Source organism: Crocuta crocuta, unplaced genomic scaffold, assembly GCF_008692635.1.
Source record: "Crocuta crocuta isolate KB4526 unplaced genomic scaffold, BGI_CrCroc_1.0 scaffold374, whole genome shotgun sequence".
NCBI lineage: Eukaryota > Metazoa > Chordata > Mammalia > Carnivora > Hyaenidae > Crocuta > Crocuta crocuta.
In genome coordinates this window covers 1,796,955-1,821,111 of record NW_027532613.1, presented here as the reverse complement: position 1 = coordinate 1,821,111, position 24,157 = coordinate 1,796,955, and the positions used below count along the sequence as shown (strand labels likewise).

The following is a 24,157-nucleotide window of genomic DNA, read 5'->3' as shown; positions in this document are numbered from 1 at the left end:
CAATTCTATGTTACATTTAGAAATATGCTATGGCTACCTTATGTAATGAAAGTAGTTTTTAAAAATAAATGAGGAAGGGGGCGCCTGGGTGGCTTAGTGGTTGAGTGTCCGACTTTTGNTCGAGCCCCGCGTCGGGCTCTGTGCTGACTGCCAGCTCAGAGCCTGGAGCCCATTTCGGAGTCTGTGTCTCCCTCTCTCTCTGACCCTCCCCTGCTCACGCCGTCTCTCTCTCTCTCCTAGAAATAAATAAAAATTAAAAAAAATAAATGAGGAAGTACAAAACACCAAATTTAGGACAGTGATTATTCTGGAAATGGTATGAACACAATGTTATCAAAGAAAGGTTGGCAGAGAAGGATTTTACTGTGGAGTGCTTGATTATTTAAGTTAACTGGTGAGTACATGGATAGTGGTTACATTTTACTTCCTCTGTTTTGTGCATGTTAAATGTTACACAATGTATCTTTTTAACATAAAACTGCAACTGTTGCCAAAGAACCCTCCCCACCCCCACCCTCCACCGTGCCCAGCTGGATTTGGCCTCAGGCTGCCCTTTGGCTACCCCAGCCTTATAAGTAGACTTAAGTACACACAGTCACTGGAGTGTATGGGCTCTGAAGCCAGGCTGCCTGATCAGGTGTGAAACCCCACTCTGCCACTAAATAGTTCTGTACCCTAAATAACATTCTCTGCAAACTAAGGCACACAGATCAAATCCAGCCCTTTGCCAATTTTTACAGCCCTCCAGCTAAGAAGGGTCTGTGCGTTCTTCAGTGGTAGGAAGAACTGCCCTCCACTGCTGTCATGGAACCATGAATGGCTTTTCATGGAACCATTGGCTTTGGAAATTAGCTTTTGCTGCAGGCTTCCTGTTTCTTGATGCATTAAATCTAAAGCTAGAAGGCAAAACAGCTCTTACACACCAAACTTACACAGTGGTAAGGTAATGTCAACAACTAGCATTTGAGCTGTTCCATATACTTCCTGTGCTGTTAAGAAGTCAAGAAGCAAGATCTCCTTACCCACACACAAACTTGTAGTAGATATATTTTCTGAGTTTCCACTGCAGTTCCAGCAATGTCTTTTGGACCTGGATGTGAGTGGAAAACATTCCATGTTTCAAAATCCATTCAACTGTGCAACTGGGGAGAACTTCCACCTTCAAATGGAAGCAATTAATCTGCAACATAATGACACACTAAAAGGCAAATATCAAGAGAAGAATTTAACAGAATTGCATAAATGCCTTCCAAGCAATGAATATGCTCAATTAAAACCATATACTCACAGGTTGATATCAGCATTTGGCAGTAGCTATGAAAAGAAATTTTCAAAGACATTTTCAAAGATAAAATATATAAAGTCTCACTAAAAATCAGCATGAACAGATGAGCATTCACTACTGATTTTAATGATAGAGAACACTAACTTTGAACTTAGCAGAGCAAAGTACATCCCGCCTCCAGATAAAGAATTCCATCTTCTCCTTAGTAGTATAAACATCACCAAAAAAAAAAAAAAAAAAGTTTCAGCTATTAGATTTTGCAATTCATCAATACAAATTCTGTGGAAATTTGTTTTCTCTCATTATATGAGTATCCACAAAATACCCTCAGTTTTGTTCCTTGGTCTGCAAAGTCTAACATATTTACTACCTGGGTATTTACACAAAATATTTGCCACTTCCTGTCATAGAGTGATTGTAAAGATTAAATGAAATAATCGTTGTGAATGTGGTTAGTAGCAACCTGGCATACAGTAAGCACTCATTTCTTTTTCTTTACTCATCATCTGTTTTGTACATATAAACTGTGTCCATGTTTATCAAAAGGAACATTTTAAAGTACAAGAAATATTTATGTGCATAAATATTTGCCTACATCTTGGATTAGGATTTATCTTTAGGTTATATTCCTAGTGGCAGATTGACTCCATATTTTTTTTAAATATTTTTATTTATTTCTAGGAGAGAGAGAGAGACAGCGTGAGCAGGGGAGGGTCAGAGAGAGAGGGGGATACAGAATCTGAAACAGGCTCCAGGCTCCGAGCTGGCAGTCAGCACAGAGCCCGACGCGGGGCTCGAACCCACGAACCGCGAGATCATGACCTAAGCGAAAGTCGGACACTTAACCGACTAAGCCACCCAGGCGCCCCTGACTCCATATTGAAGTAAAACAAAGCTTATTTTGTCTTGCCATGCTACTTTTACCTGCCCAGACAACTGGATAATTTTAGACTGAAGGGGCTACAATTCCTACCCTTGCCTTCCTGAAATGTTCTAGTTTTGGATCTTGATTCCAAAGAAAGATAGTCTACGTGAAGTTCATCTATTCATTCATTTTACAGGCATTCACTAACTATCCAGTCTTCGGATAATAGGTACGAATGGATATAAAACTAAATTTAGACATGTTTATTTGCTCTCAGAGAGCTTCAGTGTAGTAGAGGATGTAAGACCTAAGTGCTAGCTGTATCTCTGGAGGTGGGTGTGAAGTTTCTCCCCAAATACATGAATGAAGGATGAGGGAGGGGGCTCCAAGGAACGGCAAAACCAAATTGCCATTAGATGGAGGATATGTAGTTGCTAGGTAGACAGAACATCAGCTATTCTCACTTTTCCAGCTCTGTGCATCAGTAGGTCCATTCTTTGCTTAACCTGGTTAAAATGGGTGTGTCCTTTGTAATGTAAACAAACTTGACCAATCTGGATGGATAAATGGTTAACTGGCAGAAATGAGTACAAACATTTTAGTTAAGCAGGACCAGAATAGGCACAGACACAGAGACAGAAGAGAGCAGCAAACACCAGGGCACGTAATGAATAAGAAAGAAGGCTGGCAGTGTGTTGTGGTCAGATTATGGAAGGTCTTAAAGGTCTGTTTAGAGAGTGTGCAATTTCTTAAGAGTTGTGTTTCTTTAGTCACTCTCAGATCTTTGCGAAGCTGAAGGCAGTATTTTTCTCCTCCGATTTAGACGTTTACTTTTAAGAAAGGCTGTATGCATCAGGGGATGTTCCTAATGTTTTTCCTTAGTAACAATGCCAGGCTTGATGCTCGTAGCCGGGGAATCTGCAGCCGCGTGCCTGCCTCCCTCCTCCCACCTCACTCACCAAAGACAATGGCAGGTACCAGTCTTCATATGGAATAAAGACGAGGTTGAACCTTATCAAACTACGAGTGAGGAGCCAACCAGTTTGCCTAATAACATTCTGGAAACTTACTAAATCCCGCTCCCATTACATGAAAATCCGTATCTAATACCCGAGGTGGGGAGCCAGTGAAACTTCTTAAGTGAGGCAGCATATAGAATGATGTTTCTGTAGAACTGAGGCTCCTCAGGAGGATAGGTCGTATGAGAAAATTTCAAACGTTATGGACAAATAAATTTGTGAAACCCTGGTTAAAATGAGGTTAAACAGCTTTCTTTTTGTAAAGAAATTATCAGAATAGGTAACATGTTACTATACATCATGACTCCCTGACAAGGTGATAAAACATGCAACACTCTTCNCCCACAACCCCTCCAGCAACCCTCAGTTTGTTCTTTGTATTTAAGAGTCTCTTATGTTTTGTCCCCTTCCTTGTTTTCATATTATTTTTGCTTCCCTTCCCTTATGGTCATTGGTTTTGTATCTTAAATTCCACATATGAATGCAGTCATATGACACTTGTCTTTCTCTGACTAAATTTGCTTAGGGTAATACCCTCTAGTTCCATCCACAGTTGGAATCTAGTTGCAAATGGCAAGATTTCATTCCTTTTGATTGCCGAGTAATACTCCATTGTATATATATACCACTTCTTCCTTATCCATTCATCCATCAATGGACATTTGGGCTCTTTGCATACTTTGGCTATTGTTGACAGTCCTGCCATCAACATTGGGTGCATGTGCCCCTTTGAAACAGCACACTTGTATCCCTTGGATAAATTCCTAGTAGTGCAATTGCTGGGTCGTAGGGGACTCTTGTCTTCTTATAAAGAAGTATCTTATATTTCTAGCAGAGGTTTTGTGGAAGATACTATGGGAAACACTGAAGTAATAACTGTGTGATCAGAGATATGCTTTAGGCTCATGAGTCTGGAGGTGATATCATTTAGGATGAAGTAGAAGGACAGAGGCAATGAAACAGGTTAAATATCCAGGTAAATAAAATCCACATGATGAAAGTGATCATAGAAACATACATTGTGAAGATAAGATGGGCAGGTCTTTGCATTTGAATGATCATAGGTAATAAGGACAAGAAATGGGTGGTATGAAGTCATGGGTATTCAGACATACATTTGGTCAATAGGAAAATGACAGCACGTCTCATGGAAATGGTCTCATGGAAATGGGTAGATAAAGCTGCACCTTAGTGGCACCTGGATAGATTCACTAAAGGAATGAAAGACAAACAATTAATTTTCCTCGCAAGAGGATTGAGCCTCTGACCATCACAAGTTCACTTACTCCTCCTTCCTGTAGGCCTTTCCTCCCTCCTTCCCTTTTCTTCCCAAGTTACCCCTCTTACAGACGTAAGGCTTATCATGAAGTCTGGATACTGAAGGAAAACAGTCTCCTTTGCTTCCGTTCTCTATATCCCTTATGGGCATTCTTTTTAAGAGTTTTAGTGCTGATGAATAGAGGAAGTAAATATACTAACAGGACTCCACTTCAACACATGCTAGTCAGTTACTTAGTATGATATAATAAACATGGGACAATTAAAAACAGCAATTTACAGTGGCTTAAAATTTTTTTTAATGTTTATTTTTGAGGTAAAGAGAGAGACAGAGAGACAGAACAGAGCATTAGCAGGGGAGGGGCAGAGAAAAGGGAGAGCCTGCTTCGGATTCTGTGTCTCCCTCTCTGCTCCTCCACTGCTCGTGCTCTGTCTCTCTCAAAAACAAACATTAGAAACATTTTTTAATTGGAAATGAGAATGAGATGAGAAGAGAAAAATGAAGTATAATATATAGAAGGACCATATTACTGTGCAAACCAGAATACTTTAGAGTAGAAGAAGGTGCTATCAATTACGCTGAGGAAGCAGGCATAGAGACTGGTCCAGGTAGACCAGTTGGACCATCTCACCCTAGGAAGTGGTACAGCACTAAATATGCCTTTAAAGTGTATTTCTTTGCTTCTGGGAAAGGCTGATATTTGTAAATGAAGAAACAAAAGTCTGGCATGAAAGTGCACATGAGAAATGGAAAACCCAAAGGGAGTGACTTCATCTCTGTTTGCTTTGATGTGGGGTCATCAGGAGTAGGGCTCTGATTGAATAATGGTATATGTGTGTCAGAGGAAAACAAAATAGTGTGGTTTATTGTGTTTTGACAAGAGGAGACCCTTGTTCACATAAATGTTCCATCATTTTAAATCTGAGCTGATGAATATCTAAATGTTCCTTATTCTTAACATCTGTACTATTGCCCAAGTCACCCTGTGATCCTTGAGTCACAAAGACCGTATTATGGAAGAACCAACATACACCTCTGTCAATGAGATTATCTGGAAGCAGGGACAGAGTTTTCCCACGAGCAGTGCATGTCATTTAAAATGTTAGTGTACAAATGAATTTTTATTTAATAACAGTGGTTATGTATGGCATGTTGTCATTCTAAAATAGATGCATTTTTAAAAATTGTTTATGTTTAATTATTGATTTTAAGAGAGAGCGTGTGCATGAGCAGGGAAGGGGCACAGAGGGGGAGAGAGAGAATCCCAAGCAGGCTCCACACTGCCAGCACAGAGCCCTATGCAGGGCTCAAACTCACAAACCATAATTGTGAATTCATGACCTGAGCCGAAATCAAGTCAGATGCTTACCTGACTGAGCCACCCAGGCACCCCAATAGATGCATTTTCTAAGAGTAAAACAAACAAAAGGGTTCCTGGGTGGTTCAGTCGGTTAGGCGTCTAACTTGGCTCAAGTCATGATCTTGTGGTTTGCGTTTTCAAGCTCCATGTCAGGCTCTCTGCTGTCAGTTTGGAGCCTGCTTCGGAGCCTCTGTCCCACTCTCTCTGCCCTTCCCCTGCTTGTGCTCTCTCTTTCTCTCTCAGAAATAAACAAACATTAAAAAAAAGAGTAATACAATAAGTAGTCCACAAAATCAATACTAACATAAGTTTTTAAAAAGCCATTGTAGGGGCGCCGGGTGGCTCAGTCAGTTAAGCATCTGACTTTGGCTCAGGTCATGATCTTGTGGCTTTGTGGCTGACAGGGAGCTCCAACCAAAGAACTGGGAGATCATAACCTAAGCTGGACGAAGCTGGATGCTCAACCGATTGAGCCATCCAGACACCTCTCTCATTTCCAATGTTAACGTTTATTTTAAAGATATTTTTATGTATTTTTAAAGTTTTTTTTCTTTTTTTTTTGAGAGAGGGAGAGAATGTGGGGGAGGGGCAGAGAGAGAGAGAGAGAGGGAGAGAATCCCAAACGGGTTCTGCACTGTCAGCACAGAGCCTGATGCAGGGCTCGAACCCATCAACTGTGAGATCATGACCTGAGCTGAGATCAAGAGTTGGTCTGCTTAAACAGCTGAGCCATCCAGGGCCCCACCATGTTTATTTTTTAAAGTACAGTATTATAGGTAAAATGGGGATGATCCTAGGAAGACACTTAATCCTATTTCATACTTGATAGAATTCAGTCTCTACCTGAACTTTTTGGCTGAACTTATCTTACCTTGTGAGGTATTATTTTTCACTCTTGGGTATCTTTAAGTTTTAGGAAAACCCTCTTGCCTTGTATTATTCTTCCCCAGTCTAAAACTCATAAAATATAGATTTGAGATTCCCTTATCAGCCATAGATTTTTGTAATGCCCAGTCTAAGGCATCCATTGTATATTATGAATTACCTTTTTTGATATGTAGAATAGTATTAGATATACGCTATCCTTGGGAGAACTGAGAAATAGCTCTTTTGTATTGCATGGTTCATATGAGGAACCTATCCAACAGCTGCCAAGGTTCTATCATTTACTAGCTGTATGATCTTGGAGAGTTCAAACTTTATCTCCTTGTGCCTTGGTTTCTCAGCAGTAAAATGAAGTCTAATGTCTTTCTGGGCCATTCTGAGACCTAAGGGACATACATAGAGCTCTAGCAAAATAGAATCATTCTTGATCTTGCTCACTGCTTTACTCTGCCTTGTACAGACAGCATCAGGCACAGAGTAAGTTCCCAATAAATATCTGAATAACAACGACAAAGAGCCCCTAGCACAATGCCTTATGCATAGCACTCAGTAAAAGGTAGCCGCTACTGTTCTTTCAACCATTTTTCCTATTACCTGTTTTTCAGACCTCTCACTATATTAATCACTCTGATTTATCAACATTCTTCAGATGTGGTTCTAACAACTCAGTACTGTATGGTGTGTGGTAACTTTGCTTTACCTGGCATTAATTACAGAGGAGTCAACTGGGAAAAAGCTAGTCTACCTGCTTATATCGAGGTGGCATTTAAAAAGCCCACCTTCTCCCAATATGATCCTTTAAGCCTTAGGAAATGTATGATGCACCTAATGAAAAGTCCAGTGTGGTGACTACCTATTAGTCTCCCTCTCTAGAGCACACTCCTTGATCCCTTTGATGGCCTGGCTGTAAAGTTTGTCCACAGTGCTCACCACTGGGAAGATTTTCAAATATTGTTGGATGGTTGAATGAGTAAAGACAAACAAGAAAGTTGGAGGAAGATGCTAAAGTGAATAGATGAACAGCTCCTAACAATGGAAACTGTGAGACTAGTGTTTCCACCAGTGTATCCTAGGGCAACAGATTCAGATTAAGGAAAGAAAGCTAATCAAATCACAAATATAAACGTGAAAACACTTTGGAGGCTATGACAAAAAAGAAATGTAAACTGGCTTCGTAATTTGAATGAGCAGCAAGGATTAGGTCCGCTTTTGTTCTTAGTATGATTGAGATTGGAGTTCGTAGATATCCCTGAAGAAAAACTCTGGAGATGTTGAAAGGATTAAGGACAAGAAGATAGGCTAAGCGTGGGGCCCTATGGGAGAATGAGCCAGGGTAGTAAATTTTTTAAAAAAGCATTTCCTTCCTACCAGCAAAAGGAAAAGTAATGGGAACAATCTGGGGTACAGAGGCAGGCAGTTAAGGAAGCTCCAATTACAAATCTCAAAGTAGGACAATCGGCCAGGGAGACAATTTGGGTCCACACTTGGAACGGAGGGCGCAAGGGGAAACCAGTGGTTGCTGACCTCCGGGAACGGCGGCTCAGCTTTTGTGACGTTTAAGAAAAAAATTTCTACCCCCTTCCTGATCTAATCATCCCGGCCGCTTTCAAACCATCGGAATTAAGCAACAGGTAAAAATGTCCTCCGTGCTACGCCGTGTTAACAGGACTCCTACGTATTGTTACATTAAAAACGAAAATACATCTCTAAGAATAAGACTTTCAGGACACCACGGGAGGATTTGCGACAGGCCTTGTTTACAAGCGGATCGAGGGGGCGCTGGGGGGCATTGCTACGAAGGCGAAAGGCGGGCTGCGATCACGCTTCCGATCGCAACCAGACGCTGCTGCAGCACGCTCCTCAGGAGATCCAGTTTGACCGCGGGGGTCGGATACGGGGAGAATCTGGCCGGGCGGCAGCGGTTCCGCCCATCACCTTCCCTTCCCTTTATAAAGCGGGGCGGGCTCCGCCGGCTGGCGGCCCGAACGCTCAGCCGGACGGCCTGCGGAGGAGCGGGTGCTGGAAGAATCGCCTCCGGCCTGGCAACGAGGAGGCTGTCTCCGGAGACCATGGCGGACGGGTTGAGGTCGCCGTGGGAAGCGCGGTAGGCCACCCTGCTCCTTTGATCGCCGGCGGACAGGGCCATCTTCAAACACCGCGCGTAGTGTCTGTTACGTCCCTCGGTCAAGCAGGCCCCTGGCGGCTCCGATCAGTCCAGCCGGTGTCGAACCGGACCCCCGCCCACAAGGGAAGCCATAACCAGCGCCGCGGCCGATCTAGGAGCCGCCTTCAACCGGCGCTCCCCTCCCGAGCATGCGCAGCCCGTCCGCGCACGTCGACGCAGACCGACGTCTACGTCCGTGACGTCCGGGGCGACGAGGACGTGGGGTTTCTGAGAGTGCGCAGTGAGCGCGGCGGCGACGACCCTTCGACCTTTTTAGGGAGGGGGCGACGTTGCGATGGGGGCGGCGGCGGCGGAAGCGGATCGCACGCTCTTTGTGGGCAACCTTGAAACGAAAGTGACCGAGGAGCTGCTTTTCGAGCTTTTCCACCAGGTGAGCGGCGGAGAGCAGGCCCTTCCGTTCGTTTCCCGGCTCCCGTGTGGCCCGGCCCATCTGCCATGCCCGCCTTCTTCTCGAAAGCTGGGCTGTGGGGCCCGGCGCCCGACGTCTGGGCCGCTTGGGGCCGGAGGTCGCTCTTGGAAAGTGAGGCGCCCGCGGGGGAGTCGCTTTATGGAAAGAGCCCTGGTTAGTTCACGCCGAAGTGACAGCCCAGGGCGGCGAAGGGGTCCTCGGCGAAGCCTTCCCGAGGGTCCTGAGGAATCTAATACGGTGGGTTCTTCGTGCAGCAGTGCTTTTTCCTAGTCTTCCTTCCCTGAGGGGCACTTTGTCTTTGGTGCATCTGACTGGTAGAGCATATTTTCAGTTGTTTGGTCATTATCTGTTTTCCATGGAAGTTTTTTTTTACTGCAGCATTAAAATATTTAAAATAAACTCCTCAATACTCTAGAAAGGCAGACTTGTGTTTCGATGGTTAAAATCCGCATTAAAACGCGTTACAGTCAAGAATATCCTGCTCTCTCCAATTCTATTCTCTAACAACTGGTAACGTTTGGTTAATCAGTAAAAAAGTGAATTTTTAGTCCAAGAAAACTGCATTCTGTAGCTCTTCATAAACAGGTACCTTGGTTGAGAAAATGATGGAAGTTGGCCACCTTGTTAAGAAGTCATAAAGTATGTTCATAGCAGCACTCTCCACAATAGCTAAAACATGGAAAGAGCCTAAGTGTCCATCAACTGATGAATGGATCAAGAAGATGTGGTTTATCTATACCATGGAATACTACATGGCAATGAGAAACAATGAAATCTGGCCATGTGTAGCAACATGGATGGACCTTGAGGGTGTTATGCTGAGCGAAATAAGTCAGGCAGAGAAGGACAAATATCATATGTTTGCACGTATAGGAGGATTAGGAGGAACTTGACGGAGGAACAAGGGGGAGAAGAGGGGCGGAAATGGTGGGGGAAAGGGAGAGAGGCAAACCATGAGAGACTTTTGAATGCTGACAAAAACTGAGGACTGATGGATGTGGGGGGAGGGGGGGATGGGCATGGAGGAGGACACTTGTGGGGATGAGCACTGAGTGTTATGTGGAAACTAATTTGACAATAAACTATTAAAAAAAAAAAAAAAGAAGAAGTCATAAAGTACACTGACCTGTAAACTCAGTGACTGCTGCCGGTTCGTTATGGGTTTCTTTCCCCAAATATTAATCAAGTGTTGGGTCATAGATATAGGATCTTTCACCGAGGTGGAAAGGCTTGTGTGTCCATTTTTTTAGACTTCCTGATTACATTTTTTGTTGTTTTTAAACTTTGTAAAATTTGAGTTTTTCTCTTTTGGTCTACAGGCTGGGCCAGTAATAAAAGTGAAAATTCCAAAAGATAAGGATGGTAAACCAAAGCAGTTTGCATTTGTGAATTTCAAACATGAAGTGTCTGTTCCTTATGCGATGAATCTACTTAATGGAATCAAACTTTTTGGGAGGCCCATCAAAATTCAATTTAGATCAGGTAACTATTCAGTGTTACTGTTTGGGGAGAGGGTTTTGTGGGGTTTTTTGTCTCTTTGTTCTTTGTTTTTAATTCTGTTCAATTTTAAAGAATTTCTTTTGGGATGAAAATACTTTAAGCTTTGTGGATAGTAAACTTTATATATCCCTGAAAATAGGTGACTGACAGCAAGGATTTTGAAAGTTGTCGTTTTTAAATTGAGTTTGGGTTCAATGAAGAGAGTGTAAACTTTGTTGTTAGAATGACTTGGGTTTGGGTCCTTGCTCTGAAAGGAGCAAGGATTATTTTCTGAAAACACTTTTCCTGGCTGCTTTGTAATTTACATGTGCAAATTTTGATTCTGGGTCCCGATGAGGATGAAACTTTCTGTGTATCCAGTCTGAAAAATTCCTTGTGAGGATCAGAGTATTACGGCCAGATTGGATATTTATACATCGGATAGTCCCTTGTTTTGGATGTGTGTGGTGTTAAACACTTAGAATTTTCCCTCTGGTGAAATTGTAAAGCAGTCTGTTGTAATTTGAGGTTTTCTCTTGTAGCCTCTGTCTACATGATTTGGGGTAGGGGAGACATAATTTCAACCTAAGTTTTCGATCAGTGATTTCTCAAATGTTTTCATTTTAGGAAGTAGCCACGCCTCACAGGATGTCAGTTTGTCATATCCCCAACATCATATTGGGAACTCAAGCCCTACCTCTACATCTCCAAGCAGGTAATATTTTGCACCTATTGTTAAAATCTTTTATCAGAAATTTCCTTAGGTAGTGATCCCAAAACGCACAATGAGTGATTTGTTTCCTCCTTTAAGCTCCTACTTTTTTATTCTTCTGCTATATCATTTGTATTTTGGCTTATAATGAGGTATCCACTTCAAAGGGATTATACACAGACATGTATAGTACCCCTAAAATAGATGCATATGTTAACCATAATTATGTTCATTTGGAAAGACATATTTTTGTACATAATTGAAACAAAATCTCCCAGAATATTATTTACCTTCACTGTTTTCAGTATACTCTATTTTCTAATCTTTTTCCTTAAAAAAATTTTAAATTAGTTTTGACCATTTAACGGTTGTTATCTTTCAGTTTAAAAATACATATCTATAAACAGACTAGTGGACTAAGAGTTCGCAGAATTGGATTCTAGGTCTGCCTCTCCTGATGGCATAATCTTGAGGCAGTCTTGTTTCTCTGGTTCTGTCCTTCTGTTTGTAAGGAAAAGCGGATTGACTGATCTCTAGGCTCTCTGCTAGTTACTAAGGGTGAGAAAAGTTCTCATATTTACATTAAATAATTTTATTTGCTTTGGGAAAGCTGATATTTCACCAGGAACAATTTTTTCCTGGTTCATCCACAGAGCTGTTACATCAATCATAATGGGCTTCATTTAAGGAAGGGTTAACAAACACGTGTCAGGCTCTGCAAGCCCTTTGCATTTATGGTCTTGTTCCTCACGGCAGTCTGATGAGGTGAGGAATGTTATCAGTTCTACCTTACATGTGAAGAAAATGAGGATTGGAGGTTAACTTGCTCAAGTGTGACCTGTTCATAACAGTGGGCTGGGATTGACACCCAGGCATTGTGACGGAGCCTCTGTGATAGGCTGCATAGTGGAGCCTACAAGTCTGCATGAAGACACGTGTGTGTTTTGTGACTACCTGTTTGATAAGTTTTCTAGAGAAAGAGTAGAACATGCTTGAAGAAAAGAACCCTCAAGGAGAGATGATATAAATGAATGAGGAACTAAAAGGTGTCAGCGTACCTAGATCATAATGAATGAGAAATGGAGAGTAGTAGATGGTGTTGGTGAAGTAGAAGAGGCAAGGTGATCTAGGGTCTTGCTTCTAGGCCATAGTGAGGATTTGGGAATAGTAGAAAGGTACCAAAATGTTTTTTAGTAGGATAATAAAGGAACAGGTTTGTATTTTAATGATTTGTTTGGTTGCTGTGGGAGAATGGATTGGAGGGGACAGGGCTGAAAGTAGACCAGTGAGGAAGCTGTTGGTAGCAAGGTACTGGCATTAGTTGCAAGATAGCAAGGAGGTTACTGGGATGATGTTGATGGCTTGGATTAGGTGGTGCCAGGAGCTGATACAAACCAGATGACTGGAAAGCAAAGTTGCAAGAAAGAGTAGTATAAAAAGGGTACCATCTTCACATCCTTTCTTGTCAACTGAAACTGTGTTTAAATACTTCTCAGCACATTCAGAGCTTGGAAGAGTCTAGGGGCGCCTGGGTGGCTCAGTCGGTTAAGCATCTGACTTCGCCTCAGGTCATGATCTCACAATTTGTGGGTTCAGGCCCTGCCTTGGGCTCTGTGCTGACAGCTAGCTCAGAGCCTGGAGCCTGTTTTGGATTCTGTATCTCCCTCTCTCTGACCCTCCCCTGCTCACGTTGTCTCCATCTCTCTCTCAAAAAATAAAACATTTTTTAAAAATTAAAGAAAAAAGAACTTGAAGTGTCTAAAACCGCTTGTATGGAAGCTTCAGAGGTATTCAGGTTGGAGGAAACACGGTTTTTAGCTCTCTGAGAATTCTCTTTGGGAAAAAATGTTCGAGTAAATAAGTTGTTTTTAATTTAAAGCTACAATATACAGCTTGTTTATACTTTTATTCTAAGGAAAATTATACTTTTTATCACTTTAGCATACAGATACGTAACTGATTTAAGAAAATCCAAAATGAGGAGCTGCTGAGTGTCTCAGTCAGTTGAGTGTCTGGCTTTTTTGGGTCAGGTTCTAATCCCAGGGTCATGGGCTCCAGTCCAGCATCAGGCTTCACACTGAGTGTAGAGCCTGCTTGAGATGATCTCTCTCCCTCTGCCCCTCCCTGTTCATACACGTGCCCGTGCTCCATGTTTCTCTCTCTTAAGGAAAAAAAAAAAAACTCAAAGTGAAAAGATCTAAACTATGAAACAAATCAATTAGTGATTTGATTCTAAATATTTTAAAATAAATTTGAAATACTTGCTAAGTGTGTTTTTCTGTAGAGCAGGCTACCTTTTTAGGAGGTGGGGAATAAGATACAAGTCCGTTGAAATTAATATCCTGTTTATGTTACAGAGTTCTTAATTCCTTGTTTTCCCAGACCTGTTCCTCTTCCTTGTCTCAGTAAATGTATATGTAATTGCTCAAGCCAAAAATCTGCGTTTTTATCCTTAATTTTTCTTTTTCCTTCGTCTGTCATCTAATCAACCATATCCTCTTCATTTTAGTTTTCAGCCTAAGCCTTTGTGCTAGCCCTGGGATTGATGGGAGTTTTTTTCCTATAAAGGGCCAGGTAGTTCATATTTCAGGCTTTGCAGGCCAGCGTAACACTGCATAGAAAATACAGACACAAGAGTGTGTTATAAAAACTGGATTGGCCCACAGGCCAGATAACTTGCTCACCCTGTGCTCGATCTTCCTGCAGCTGGAATGTTTTGCCTCCAGGTGATCTGGTTACTCAGTTTTCACTTCAGATGTCTCCTTTTCAGGAAGGGCATCCATGACCAGCGAGCTAAAATAGAACTCCTGTGTCTCACCGTACTTGCTTTTTAGTCGACTGTTCATAATATCACTTGTAACAAGGTGAAACTGTCTTACTGTCTGCATCCTTTGCCTTAATCTATGAGAGCAGATGCCCTGTCTTTCTTGTTCATTCCTACCTTTGGGACCTGTGTCTTGCCCATGAGTAGTATGTAGTAAATATTTGTTAAATGAATGATTATATGTTGTTTTTCTTTCACAGGTATGAAAGGACTGCGGATAACATGATTTCATCAACACAGATAATTCAGAGGTCTTTCTCTACTCCAGAAAATTTTCAGAGACAAGCAGTGGTAGGTTGATTTATCAACCCGAATTGCTAAAAAGCAAAAAAAAAAAAACCACCAAAATACTTAGATTGAAATGTTCAAATACTTCTTAAGTAATGTCCTAAGTTTTAGTTAGACTAGCATGATCTTTGTAGATTGTGACCATTCATTTTAGTTTTCCCTGGGCTGAAGTACATATTTAAAAGATTGAAGGTAAATAGAAGAGCTCCATTTCACATTTATATTTTTCTTCAGCCATTGTTTTGGGGGGTAGGGGGCAGAGGCTGTTTCAAAGACTGGAAATTTATTCTCTGATGTTCTTGCCACCTATGCTGAAGGGCTTATTATCATATGCTCTCTTTGATGCTTAATAACAGTAATTGAATATGTTGGAGTCTTCCAGGCCAGCTTCCTCTTGCTTTCCATTTTTCCGGTAATATGAGGTTGTGAGACTAGGCTTAAAGTCCTTGGTATGTTTTACTGTTCCATCTTTGTGTCCAGTCCTTCATTTTTTCATTTCGTCATCAAGTCCTTTATTTTTTTCTTTTTCTTGAATTTATTTCTTTTTTTTTCTTTGCCCTAATCACAATCTCGGCTAATGACCTCTGACTTTTTGCAGGCCTGCAGATATAAGAATGAAGTAAGGTAAAACTGAGACAAGTATGAAGGGATGTCAGCTTTTATGTACATATCATATATTTTTGTCATTTTGCTGTAAGCTATTTAAAATAATTGTCTCTGGCTTATTAGCTATCTGCAGGCAGAATTTGGGGACCACTGGTCTAGTCAGTTCATACTTGTCTCCATTTTCTCCTCACTGGTCCATCTTACACACTTGTTTCAAAATTACTGTAACCCTGTTTTGCTTATCTTCCTGGCAATTTGACTTTTCATTGTTTGGAAGATAAAGTCAGAATTCTCTAGCTTAGTTAGTAGGTACTCCATCATCTAATGCCAATAAAGCTTTTTAGCCTAATTGTCCAGTAATCACTGCTTAAAAGCTCTGTAACTTCTCTCAGTCAGAATTACTTGCTTTTCTATGAACACATTCTGGTTATCTTTCTGCAATTGCCTTTGCTTGATATACTTCCCCCTTAAAATATTCCATCCATACTTGTAACACTTAGATGCTGTGCTACCTTCATGAAGCCTTAATGATACTGAGCTCTTGGCTCTTTATGTGTTCATTAGACAGTGCTTTACATTGTCATTTGTATGACCTCTTCCCTTCTAAGTTTTGTTCTTGAGGGCAAGGCGTGGTAGGGGTAGTTATAGTTGGGCGGGGGGCACCTGGGTGGCTTAGTCTGTTAAGCTTCCGACTTCAGCTCAGGTCATGATCTCACATTTTGTGAGTTTTAAGCCCTTCATCCGGCTTTCTGCTGTCAGCACAGAGTCTGCTTTGGATCCTCTGTCTCCGTCTTCCTCTTTCAAAAATAAATAAACATTAAAAAAAAAAAAAAGCAGTAGTTATGTACAGATATCTTGTAGGTTTACATTGGAATGAACAAAGCCATTGTATTTTTCTTCTTTGACTTGTTTAACCTAAGATCTACCTTGGCAAGGAGAGTGAATTTGCTTTTCCATCATTATCTGTTTGGTTCACTGCAACTAAATATATACTGGCTTTCATATCTAAAAATATTTGTAGTTAACATTTCTTTTTTTTCTTCTCTTAGATGAACAGTATTTTGAGACAGATGTCATATGGTGGGAAATTTGGCTCTCCACATCTGGATCAGTCAGGATTTTCCCCATCGGTTCAGTCACATAATCCTACGTTTAACCAGTCTTCAAGCTCCCAGTGGCGCCAGGAGACGCCATCATCACAACGTAAAGTCAGACAGAATGCTCATCCCTATGCCCTGGATAGGCATTATAGCCGTGAACAGCGTTACACTGACCATGGGTCTGACCATCACTACAGAGGAAGCAGAGATGACTACTTCCATGAAGAACGGAATCCTGATGGCTGGAGCCACGACTATGAAAATAGAAGAGACAGTAGTAGAGATGGAAAATGGCGTTCATCTCGACACTAACAAGTATTAAAAGGACGATATTTTTACAGGGTCATTCTAGGCCCTTTTGGCTAAATTGATCTAGAAGTGTTTTGTTAACTGTACAGAGCAGCTTTACAAGTTGCCACATTTCTTTATAAAATTTTAAAACCTATGGCTGCAGTCTAATACAGAAATAAGAATTGTGGTTCCAGTTTTATTACATTAATAACCTTTCACCTCAGGGTTTTATGAAGAGGAAAGGGTTTTATGCAAAAGAAAGTGCCACAATTTCTAATCATTTTAGACAATTAAGAAAGGGATGTATTATATGGATTGGTTGTATTATAAAGCAAATATTTTAATTATCTGTTACCTTTTTGTATTGCAAGAAGTTTGTTGTTAGTGAATCAGATTTGGTGTATATAATAGAAGACCTTCAAGTTTTGATAGTCTGAAATGACTGTCAGTATTTTGTTAATAAAAGAAAATAATTTCAGTGACTCATTTTACTAACATTGTACTTAAAAAGCTTATTGGTGTTGTTTGGGGATAAATCCTATTTGACTTTTTAGAGAATTTCTACCGTAAGTTCTGTGACATGCTCGTTTGGGTTTTACTCTAATTGAACATAAAATTGTAAATCCATACATGCTGTCTCATTCTAAAATTTTAAAGTTTGCTCATTAAATCATGTTTGATGTATAACTGAAGTTACTCAGGAAGTTAAATATCTCTAAATGTATTTTTTTAGGTTAAAAAATACACTGTTAATATAAATCCCCCTTTTCAGGAAAAACAAAAATGTAAAAGCATAGATAAAATGGTAAAATGTTTTACTGAAAGTATACTTTTTTTGCAAAAAGGAGGTTCATAAACCGTTTAAGTGCTGCCTCTGTCACTCAAATTTTAACAACTTTAACATTGTCAAAGTGCCCAGGACATGTGCACAAGGATACATTTTATTGTGGAGACTGTACAGGTTGCTTTTTTTGTTTGAACGTTTGAAAGAATTTAGTCTTAAACTTTTTCTAATTTAAAAATTTTTAAATCTTGTTTAACAAAACTCGTGTATCAAAATACTGTTTCCCATTCACTGTAGAACTTTATAAAAAATCATTCCTTGAAAAAGATTGACCCTTTTTAATATTAACCACAGCATTTATACAAGTTTTTTAATATATTGAAAACCTAAAAAAGAGTGTGTCTTATTTTTTTTGACATTACTAACTTTAGAGATGGTGTGTACAAAATTAGCAGCATGCTTTTGTTCAGTGACCGCCTGATGTAAAGGATGTCAGTTCTCAGAGTGTCCCGAAACACGATGTCAGTTCTCAGAGTGTCCCAAAACACGGCTTTTGTACAGGTAGAATTTAGTGCTTTAGAATGAGATTTTCAGTGGTCTGGATTATACTTCTTACAGTTAGAAGCTGGTCACCCTCCCTGGTCTCTAGGAGTTCATACTCTCAGGTTTTCGTGTGTGTAAATGCATGTGACACTTTTAGAGAAGTGGAGCTATTGACTGCACAGAGAGCATGAAGGTGAGAAGTTTATGTCTTACGCAGTTTCATAGTAGAAGGATTTGTTTCCAGGGAGCTTGTTCTCCGGTATCTTACCTGTGTGAATACTTCATAGATTTTATAGAGATTAAACTTGCTTTATTGCAAGTTATCTGTGGATCAGATCCTTTCATACTGATCAAGATAATCCTGGTTCAGAGTAATGCTTCTTAATGCTCATTAATGACTTGGGGCACACCCCTTCATGGAAGCTCTAGTGGATCTTTTTCACTTCAATCCCACCCAGTTGAAAGTAACCAAACTAGTAAATGTACTGTGTAAAGGGACAGAACAAGTGACCCCAACAGATTGGATAGAGTTGGTGAGATCATTCACCCAGGCTTGAGAGCTACAGTATAAAGGAAGAGGTGTTTTTGTGGGAGCACAGTTTCTCCCCAAGGACATTGCGTGAAATATCACTCTGTTCTGTAATGAAGTGTTTTGGTAAATACTGTGTACGATCTGACCGTGTGTAGCCTTCTCTTAGTATCAAGACCCTAAAGCTTCTGACAAGTACTGCAGTAGAGAAATTTTTTTAATTTTTTTTTTTTGAGAGAGACAGACCATGTGAGCAGGGAAGGGTCATAGAGAGAGGGAGACACAGAATCAAAAGCAGGCTCCAGGCTCTGAGCTGTCAGCACAGAGCCCGACACGGGGCTCGAACCCACGAACCGTGAGATCATGACCTGAGCCGAAATCGGACGCTTAACCAACTGAGCCACTCAGGCGCCCCAAGCAATCTTTATGCTTAACCAAGTATTTCCAACTTAATTGACCCTTATTTTACCCTTTTGTACATAACATATTAATATACAGACCTCCAAAGAATCTGACTCCACCTTCTCCATCCAATCAGCCAACTTTCTAGTTTTGTTGTGTAGGCCCATATTCCTCGCACCTACTGTATGGTGCTAGAAGGAGCAATCATCCTCTTTCAGGATTATTCCAATCAATACATAAACTACCAATTTATGTATTCCAATAGTTCCCTGTATTTCTCTTGTCATAGCTTTATACTGTGTTACAATTTTCTCTTTATTTGTATGTCTTCTAGATAGCTCCGTGAAGGCAGAAAACACCTTAAACCAGTGGATTCCCAGTATCCAGTGCCTGGCGTGAAATTACTTGGTAAATTTTTGATGAATGAATGAAGGAATGTTTGTCAGATAATTGAATTTAAAAAAGGAGGCTTAGGCATAGTAGTATTTTTTTAATAGGTTTCTTAACCCTGAACTATCATTGCATCCTGTTATAAAAACCCTGTATAACAATATAAGGTGCCTTTAATACACTCTAGAATTCTAATCGTTTTTCAAAGATGTTAAGGTTTCGATCAGTATTCATGAGGTTTTCTTTAAAAATTTGCTTTATAATGTTGGCTTGGTTTTGGAATTATGGTTCTGCTAGTTTTATAGAATGAATTGGCAAGCTTATCTTGTTCTGTGCCCTGGCAAGAAGATTGAAAAATACACTAATTACCTGCTTAATACTTGTTGAACTCCTTTGTAAAACGAATTTCTTAGAAGTAACTGATTTTTTCTCCCATTTTTCCTTATGGTTATCAGTCTATCCACGTTTCCTACTTTCTCCGGAATCAGTCTGATAATTTATACCTTTCTTAAAAAGCCCATTGTCTCTGTCTTTCCAAATTAATCAATAGACAGTTGTACATGGTATTTCTTATAATTTTCTGTTACACTGTATCTGCAGTTATGGTTCCATTTTAGTTCCTGATATATTTCACTTTCCCTCCCAAATCTCAGTTAGACTTGCTGCACCGTTAGACATTTTGCGTTTATTTATGTAAAAGCAGCACACTAGGGGCGCCTGGGTGGCTCAGTCGGTTAAGCATCTGACCAGCTCAGGTCATGATCTCACGGTTCATGGGTTCGAGCCCCATATCGGGCTCTGTGCTGACAGCTCAGAGCCTGGAGCCTGTTTCGGATTCTGTGTCTCCCTCTCTCTCTGGCCCTCCCCTACTCTCTCTCTTTCTCTCTCTCTCAGAAATAAATAAAGCATTAAAAAATTGATAAAAAATAAAAGCAGCACACTACATTGTGTTTGTTTTTTGAAACATTCTATTTTATAGAGATTTAAATACAAATCATATATTCCAGTAGTTAACCATTTCTGGAGCTCTTTGGTCATCCGTGTCGATTACCTGGTATCTACTTGAAGTTTTTGGGATATGTCTCATAGTGCAGGCTTGCTGCTGGTGATGAATTCTTTTCGCTTTTGTGTCTGGAAAAGTATATTTTACCTTTGTGTTTGAAATCTCTTTTTGCTGGGTATAGAATTCTAAAAACCCTTTTGATACCTTAAAAATGTGGCTCCACTGCCCCCCTGCCTGCATTTTTTCCTGTAAGAAAACTGCTGTCTAGTACATAAAGTGTCATTTTTGTCTGGCTGGTTTTGAGCAATTGGATTATAATGTGCCTTAATATAATTTTCTTCATGTTCCTTTTGCTTGGAGTTCTTTTGAGATACATGGCTCTGTGGGTTTATAATTTTCATCAAAATTGGAAAATTTTGGCCATTATTCAAAAAAATTTTTTTGCCCTCACTTTCCTCTTTGGAAACTTCAACTACACTTAATACGAGCCTGTTTGATGTTATCCCATAGCTCACTGATGTGCTGTATTTTTAAAATTATTTTTTCTCTGTATGTTCACTTTGGATAGTTGTATTCCTGGGTCTTCAAGACTACTTTTTTTCCTTTTTTTTTTCCTGCAGTGTTTAGTTAGCAATTAATTCCAATATAATAATCATCTTAGATGTTGTAGTTTTTCTCTCTAGAAGTTTGATTGACATCACTTTTTTCTGATTGGTACTCTTTTTTTTTTTCCTTAGTTCTTCAGCTTCATTGAGGTACAACTGACAACCTTGTAATCTATTGTATGATTTGATACACATTGTAAAAGAGTTCCCCCAGTGAGTTCATTAACACATGATTTTTGGATCTTTTTTAATATCCTCACTATCTTTACTTAAATTTTTCAACAAATGGAACAAAGTTACAGTAATTTTTAACATCCTTGCCTGCTAATTCTAATATTTTTATCAGGTCTCAGCTGCGTTCTGTTGGTTTACTACCATTATTGGATGTATTTTCTCGCTGCTTTGCACGCCCTGCAGTTTTGACTGGATGCTGGGCAATATGGATTTCACCTTACTGGATCCTTGATAGTTTGTATTTCTGTAAATATTCTGGAGCTTTTTTCTGGTACACACATACGTTACTTGGAGACCATTGTAGCCAGGACATGACTTAAGATTTGTTAAGCAGGGTTTCAGAACTGTTTAGGATTAACTCACCCCATTACTGAAGCTAAACTCTCAAATACTGTAACAGATGCTCATGAATTGGGAAATTTTTCAGTCTATCTAGTGGGAACAGATAATATTCCTGGTCCTATGTGAGTGCTGAGTAGTGTTCCCTCTAATTCTCTGGGACAATTCTTTTCCCAGCCTTAAATAGTTTCTTCAAACCTGTATGCTGATCACTACTGTCATGAATACTGGAGGAAACCTGCAGATGTCTGAGACGTTTCTCCTGGGCACCTTAGCCCCCTGCAGCTCTGTGTACTGGACGTCCTAGCTGCCTCAGTTTCCTGAGACTCTCCTGGAGTTCGCCAGGCTCTGCCTACCCTGCCCCCAACCACACTGCCGCCTGGACATTCCCTGCAGGCAGCAAGGTGAGGCAATCGTAAGGCTCACCTCATTTGTCTCCTGCTTCTCAGGATCACTGTCCTCTCTACCTAATGTCCACTATTTTGTGGGTTTTTTTTTTTCGTGTATTGGTTCAGGCAGGAGGGTATATCCGATCCTTGTACTCCATCTTAACTGGAAGTGGAAATGAATTTTCCTGGGTTTTGACAGGTAGTGTACTCACCATTCTTCATGTTAAATGGTCTGTATTTGTATGTTTGATTTTTCTTTCTAACTTGAGTTATTTAGGTCCTTTTTTTAAACTTCTAATTGAGTTTCTTTTCTTCTATTGTGACTTTTAATTTTTTAGCCTCTGGAGAGAGAATGTGGCCACTGTGATAAAATAAAAAACAACAAAACAAAACAAAACTTCTAGAGATACAAACCAGATGGCTAGCTGGATGATCACAGGCTTTTTTTTTTTTTTTTTAAGATTTCCTGGCAGTGAGCCAACAGTGTTGACCCATGGCCCAGGCACACCTTCCCAAGGCTGCGGAGGACAACTTGGAAGCACACCCACCCTCCTCGGCTGGCCCTTCTGCCTGTGAGCTCCATCCCGCCCTGTGTGATGCCCACCAGGTGCTTGCCTAAAGGTTTCTTTTCCCAGTTTTTATAATGGTTCCATGCATGTGTGAGGAAGAATTATTCTGTTTCAAAACTCTGCCTTGACAAAATTATCTCTTACCTGACAAGCTGTGTAAATGAAAAGTGTCAGAATGAGGAGCTATTAAAAAAAATAACTAAAATGCATGTGTATTAATTTAATACACATTAAGTATACATTCACTTGCCAATCTTTTGATGGTGAGCCAAAGGCTTTTCCTTATATCTAGGTGCTCTAACTGGAGTTTAGTGGCTGTTCTTGCATAAATCACTACCAGACTGCATCACCTATAATTTCCATCCTGGGTTTCCTCATAGTGGAATGCAGAGGCAGAGAAACCTGTGAAGGATTAAAGTTTTCTGCCCTTCCTTCTGAAAGTTGTCTTGCTCACATTTAATCTCAGCAAGTTCTTACAATGATTTATCCTTACTGAATCTTTACAAAGCATTCATCTAGTTCTCTTGAAGTTATTATTTCCCAAATTCATATTTGTATTTTGTACTCATCCACATTCTTACTCAACGGTGTATATCATATTTAGGTTGGTGACTTACATTAATGAGAACTAGTGTAAGCAGGTTTGGAACAACTTAACTGGTAAGAGCTAGTGCGGGTGAACGTCTAGTGGTGGCTGGCCAGGCCCTAGCCTGCAGCATGTCAAGGACGCAGACATTTCTTACAGAAAGAATAGTGAACACCAGTGAATCCAACAACTCAGTTGTATGGAATCAAAGGAGTGAAATGTGCTAATTTAGTAGATAAGTTCTGTTAATGATATGTTTCAAATCCTACATGTTTTCCTCTTCTTGATCTCTTAGTTCTTCTTTTTTTTTAATGTTTTTATTTATTTCTAGGAGAGAGAGAGAGACAGCGTGAACAAGGGAGGGTCAGAGAGAGAGGGAGACACAGACTCTGAAACAGGCTCCAGGCTCTGAGCCATCAGTCAGCACAGAGCCCGACGCGGGGCTCGAACCCACAATCCGCAAGATCATGACCTAAGCGAAAGTCGGACGCTCAACCGACTAAGCCACCCAGGTGCCCCTTGACCTCTTAGTTCTTAAAGGGAAGATTCTAATTTATGATTTTCTCTAATATATCCTGAAGTGAGTACATATCCTGAAGCTATTCCAGATACAAAAAGAAACATCTCCTTCCTTCACCGTGTACTGTAACTGTTACCAATGTAAATCTCCTTGATCCATTCTCATGCTATTAACTTTGGGTGCTTTTCTGTTGTATATTGCTGTTTCACACCTTCATTTTCGTTAATATAACCCTGCTTTGTCTTTGACTTCATTTTGAATACCTCTATGTCACTTGATTTTAGGAATGCCTCGCATGGTAAGGGATGTGTTGATTTTATTCCTGCTACACTTCCTTGTATAGGTATGTCTCCAGGATCACCTTTTCTCTTCCCCCACCCCTTTTCTTCTAGGGCAGCATTTAATAACTCTGGTTGCACACCGGCATCACCTAGGAGGCTTTCAAAAAACAACTCAATGCCTAAACTCTACCCCAGAACCTCGGGGGACGAGCATGCGATCAGTTATTTTTTACAAGAGTCTGGTATAAAGTCAGGACTGAAAACCCTAGTGTCATACAATTTCTCTTCCTGTAGTGTATCCCTTTACATTCTCATCAATCATATTAAAGTTTATAGTTTTTTTTTTTTTATCAGACAGACTGAAACAGTTGTAGCAGTCAAGGTAAAATCAGAGTG

General features: G+C 40.3%; 2 protein-coding genes across 6 annotated transcripts; one reads left to right on the top strand and one right to left on the bottom strand.

Annotated features, from left to right (window-relative positions):
• Window positions 1-8,430: 8,430 nt before the first annotated feature.
• On the bottom strand, window positions 8,431-9,041 carry CUNH11orf71 (chromosome unknown C11orf71 homolog). Its single transcript, XM_077780530.1, has one exon. The coding sequence runs from the start codon at window positions 8,837-8,839 to the stop codon at window positions 8,486-8,488; it is 354 nt and encodes a 117-aa protein (XP_077636656.1). The 5' UTR covers window positions 8,840-9,041; the 3' UTR covers window positions 8,431-8,485.
• Window positions 9,042-9,074: 33 nt separating this feature from the next.
• RBM7 (RNA binding motif protein 7) lies at window positions 9,075-23,922 on the top strand. 5 transcript variants are annotated; one of them, XR_013339171.1, is made up of 9 exons: window positions 9,258-9,524; window positions 10,607-10,769; window positions 11,394-11,481; window positions 14,503-14,593; window positions 16,246-16,611; window positions 19,180-19,253; window positions 21,594-21,820; window positions 22,267-22,412; window positions 23,292-23,651. XR_013339171.1 is itself a non-coding variant. In XM_077780529.1 (5 exons), exons 1-5 carry the CDS (start codon window positions 9,153-9,155, stop codon window positions 16,606-16,608), a joined length of 801 nt encoding a protein of 266 aa, XP_077636655.1. In that variant the 5' UTR covers window positions 9,075-9,152; the 3' UTR covers window positions 16,609-17,749. The 5 variants fall into 5 exon arrangements, 2 of the variants coding, with proteins under 2 accessions (XP_077636655.1, XP_077636654.1); XR_013339170.1 differs by lacking the exon at window positions 23,292-23,651 and having other exon boundaries at window positions 22,267-22,525; XR_013339172.1 differs by lacking the exons at window positions 21,594-21,820; window positions 22,267-22,412; window positions 23,292-23,651 and adding an exon at window positions 23,873-23,922.
• Window positions 23,923-24,157: the final 235 nt, after the last annotated feature.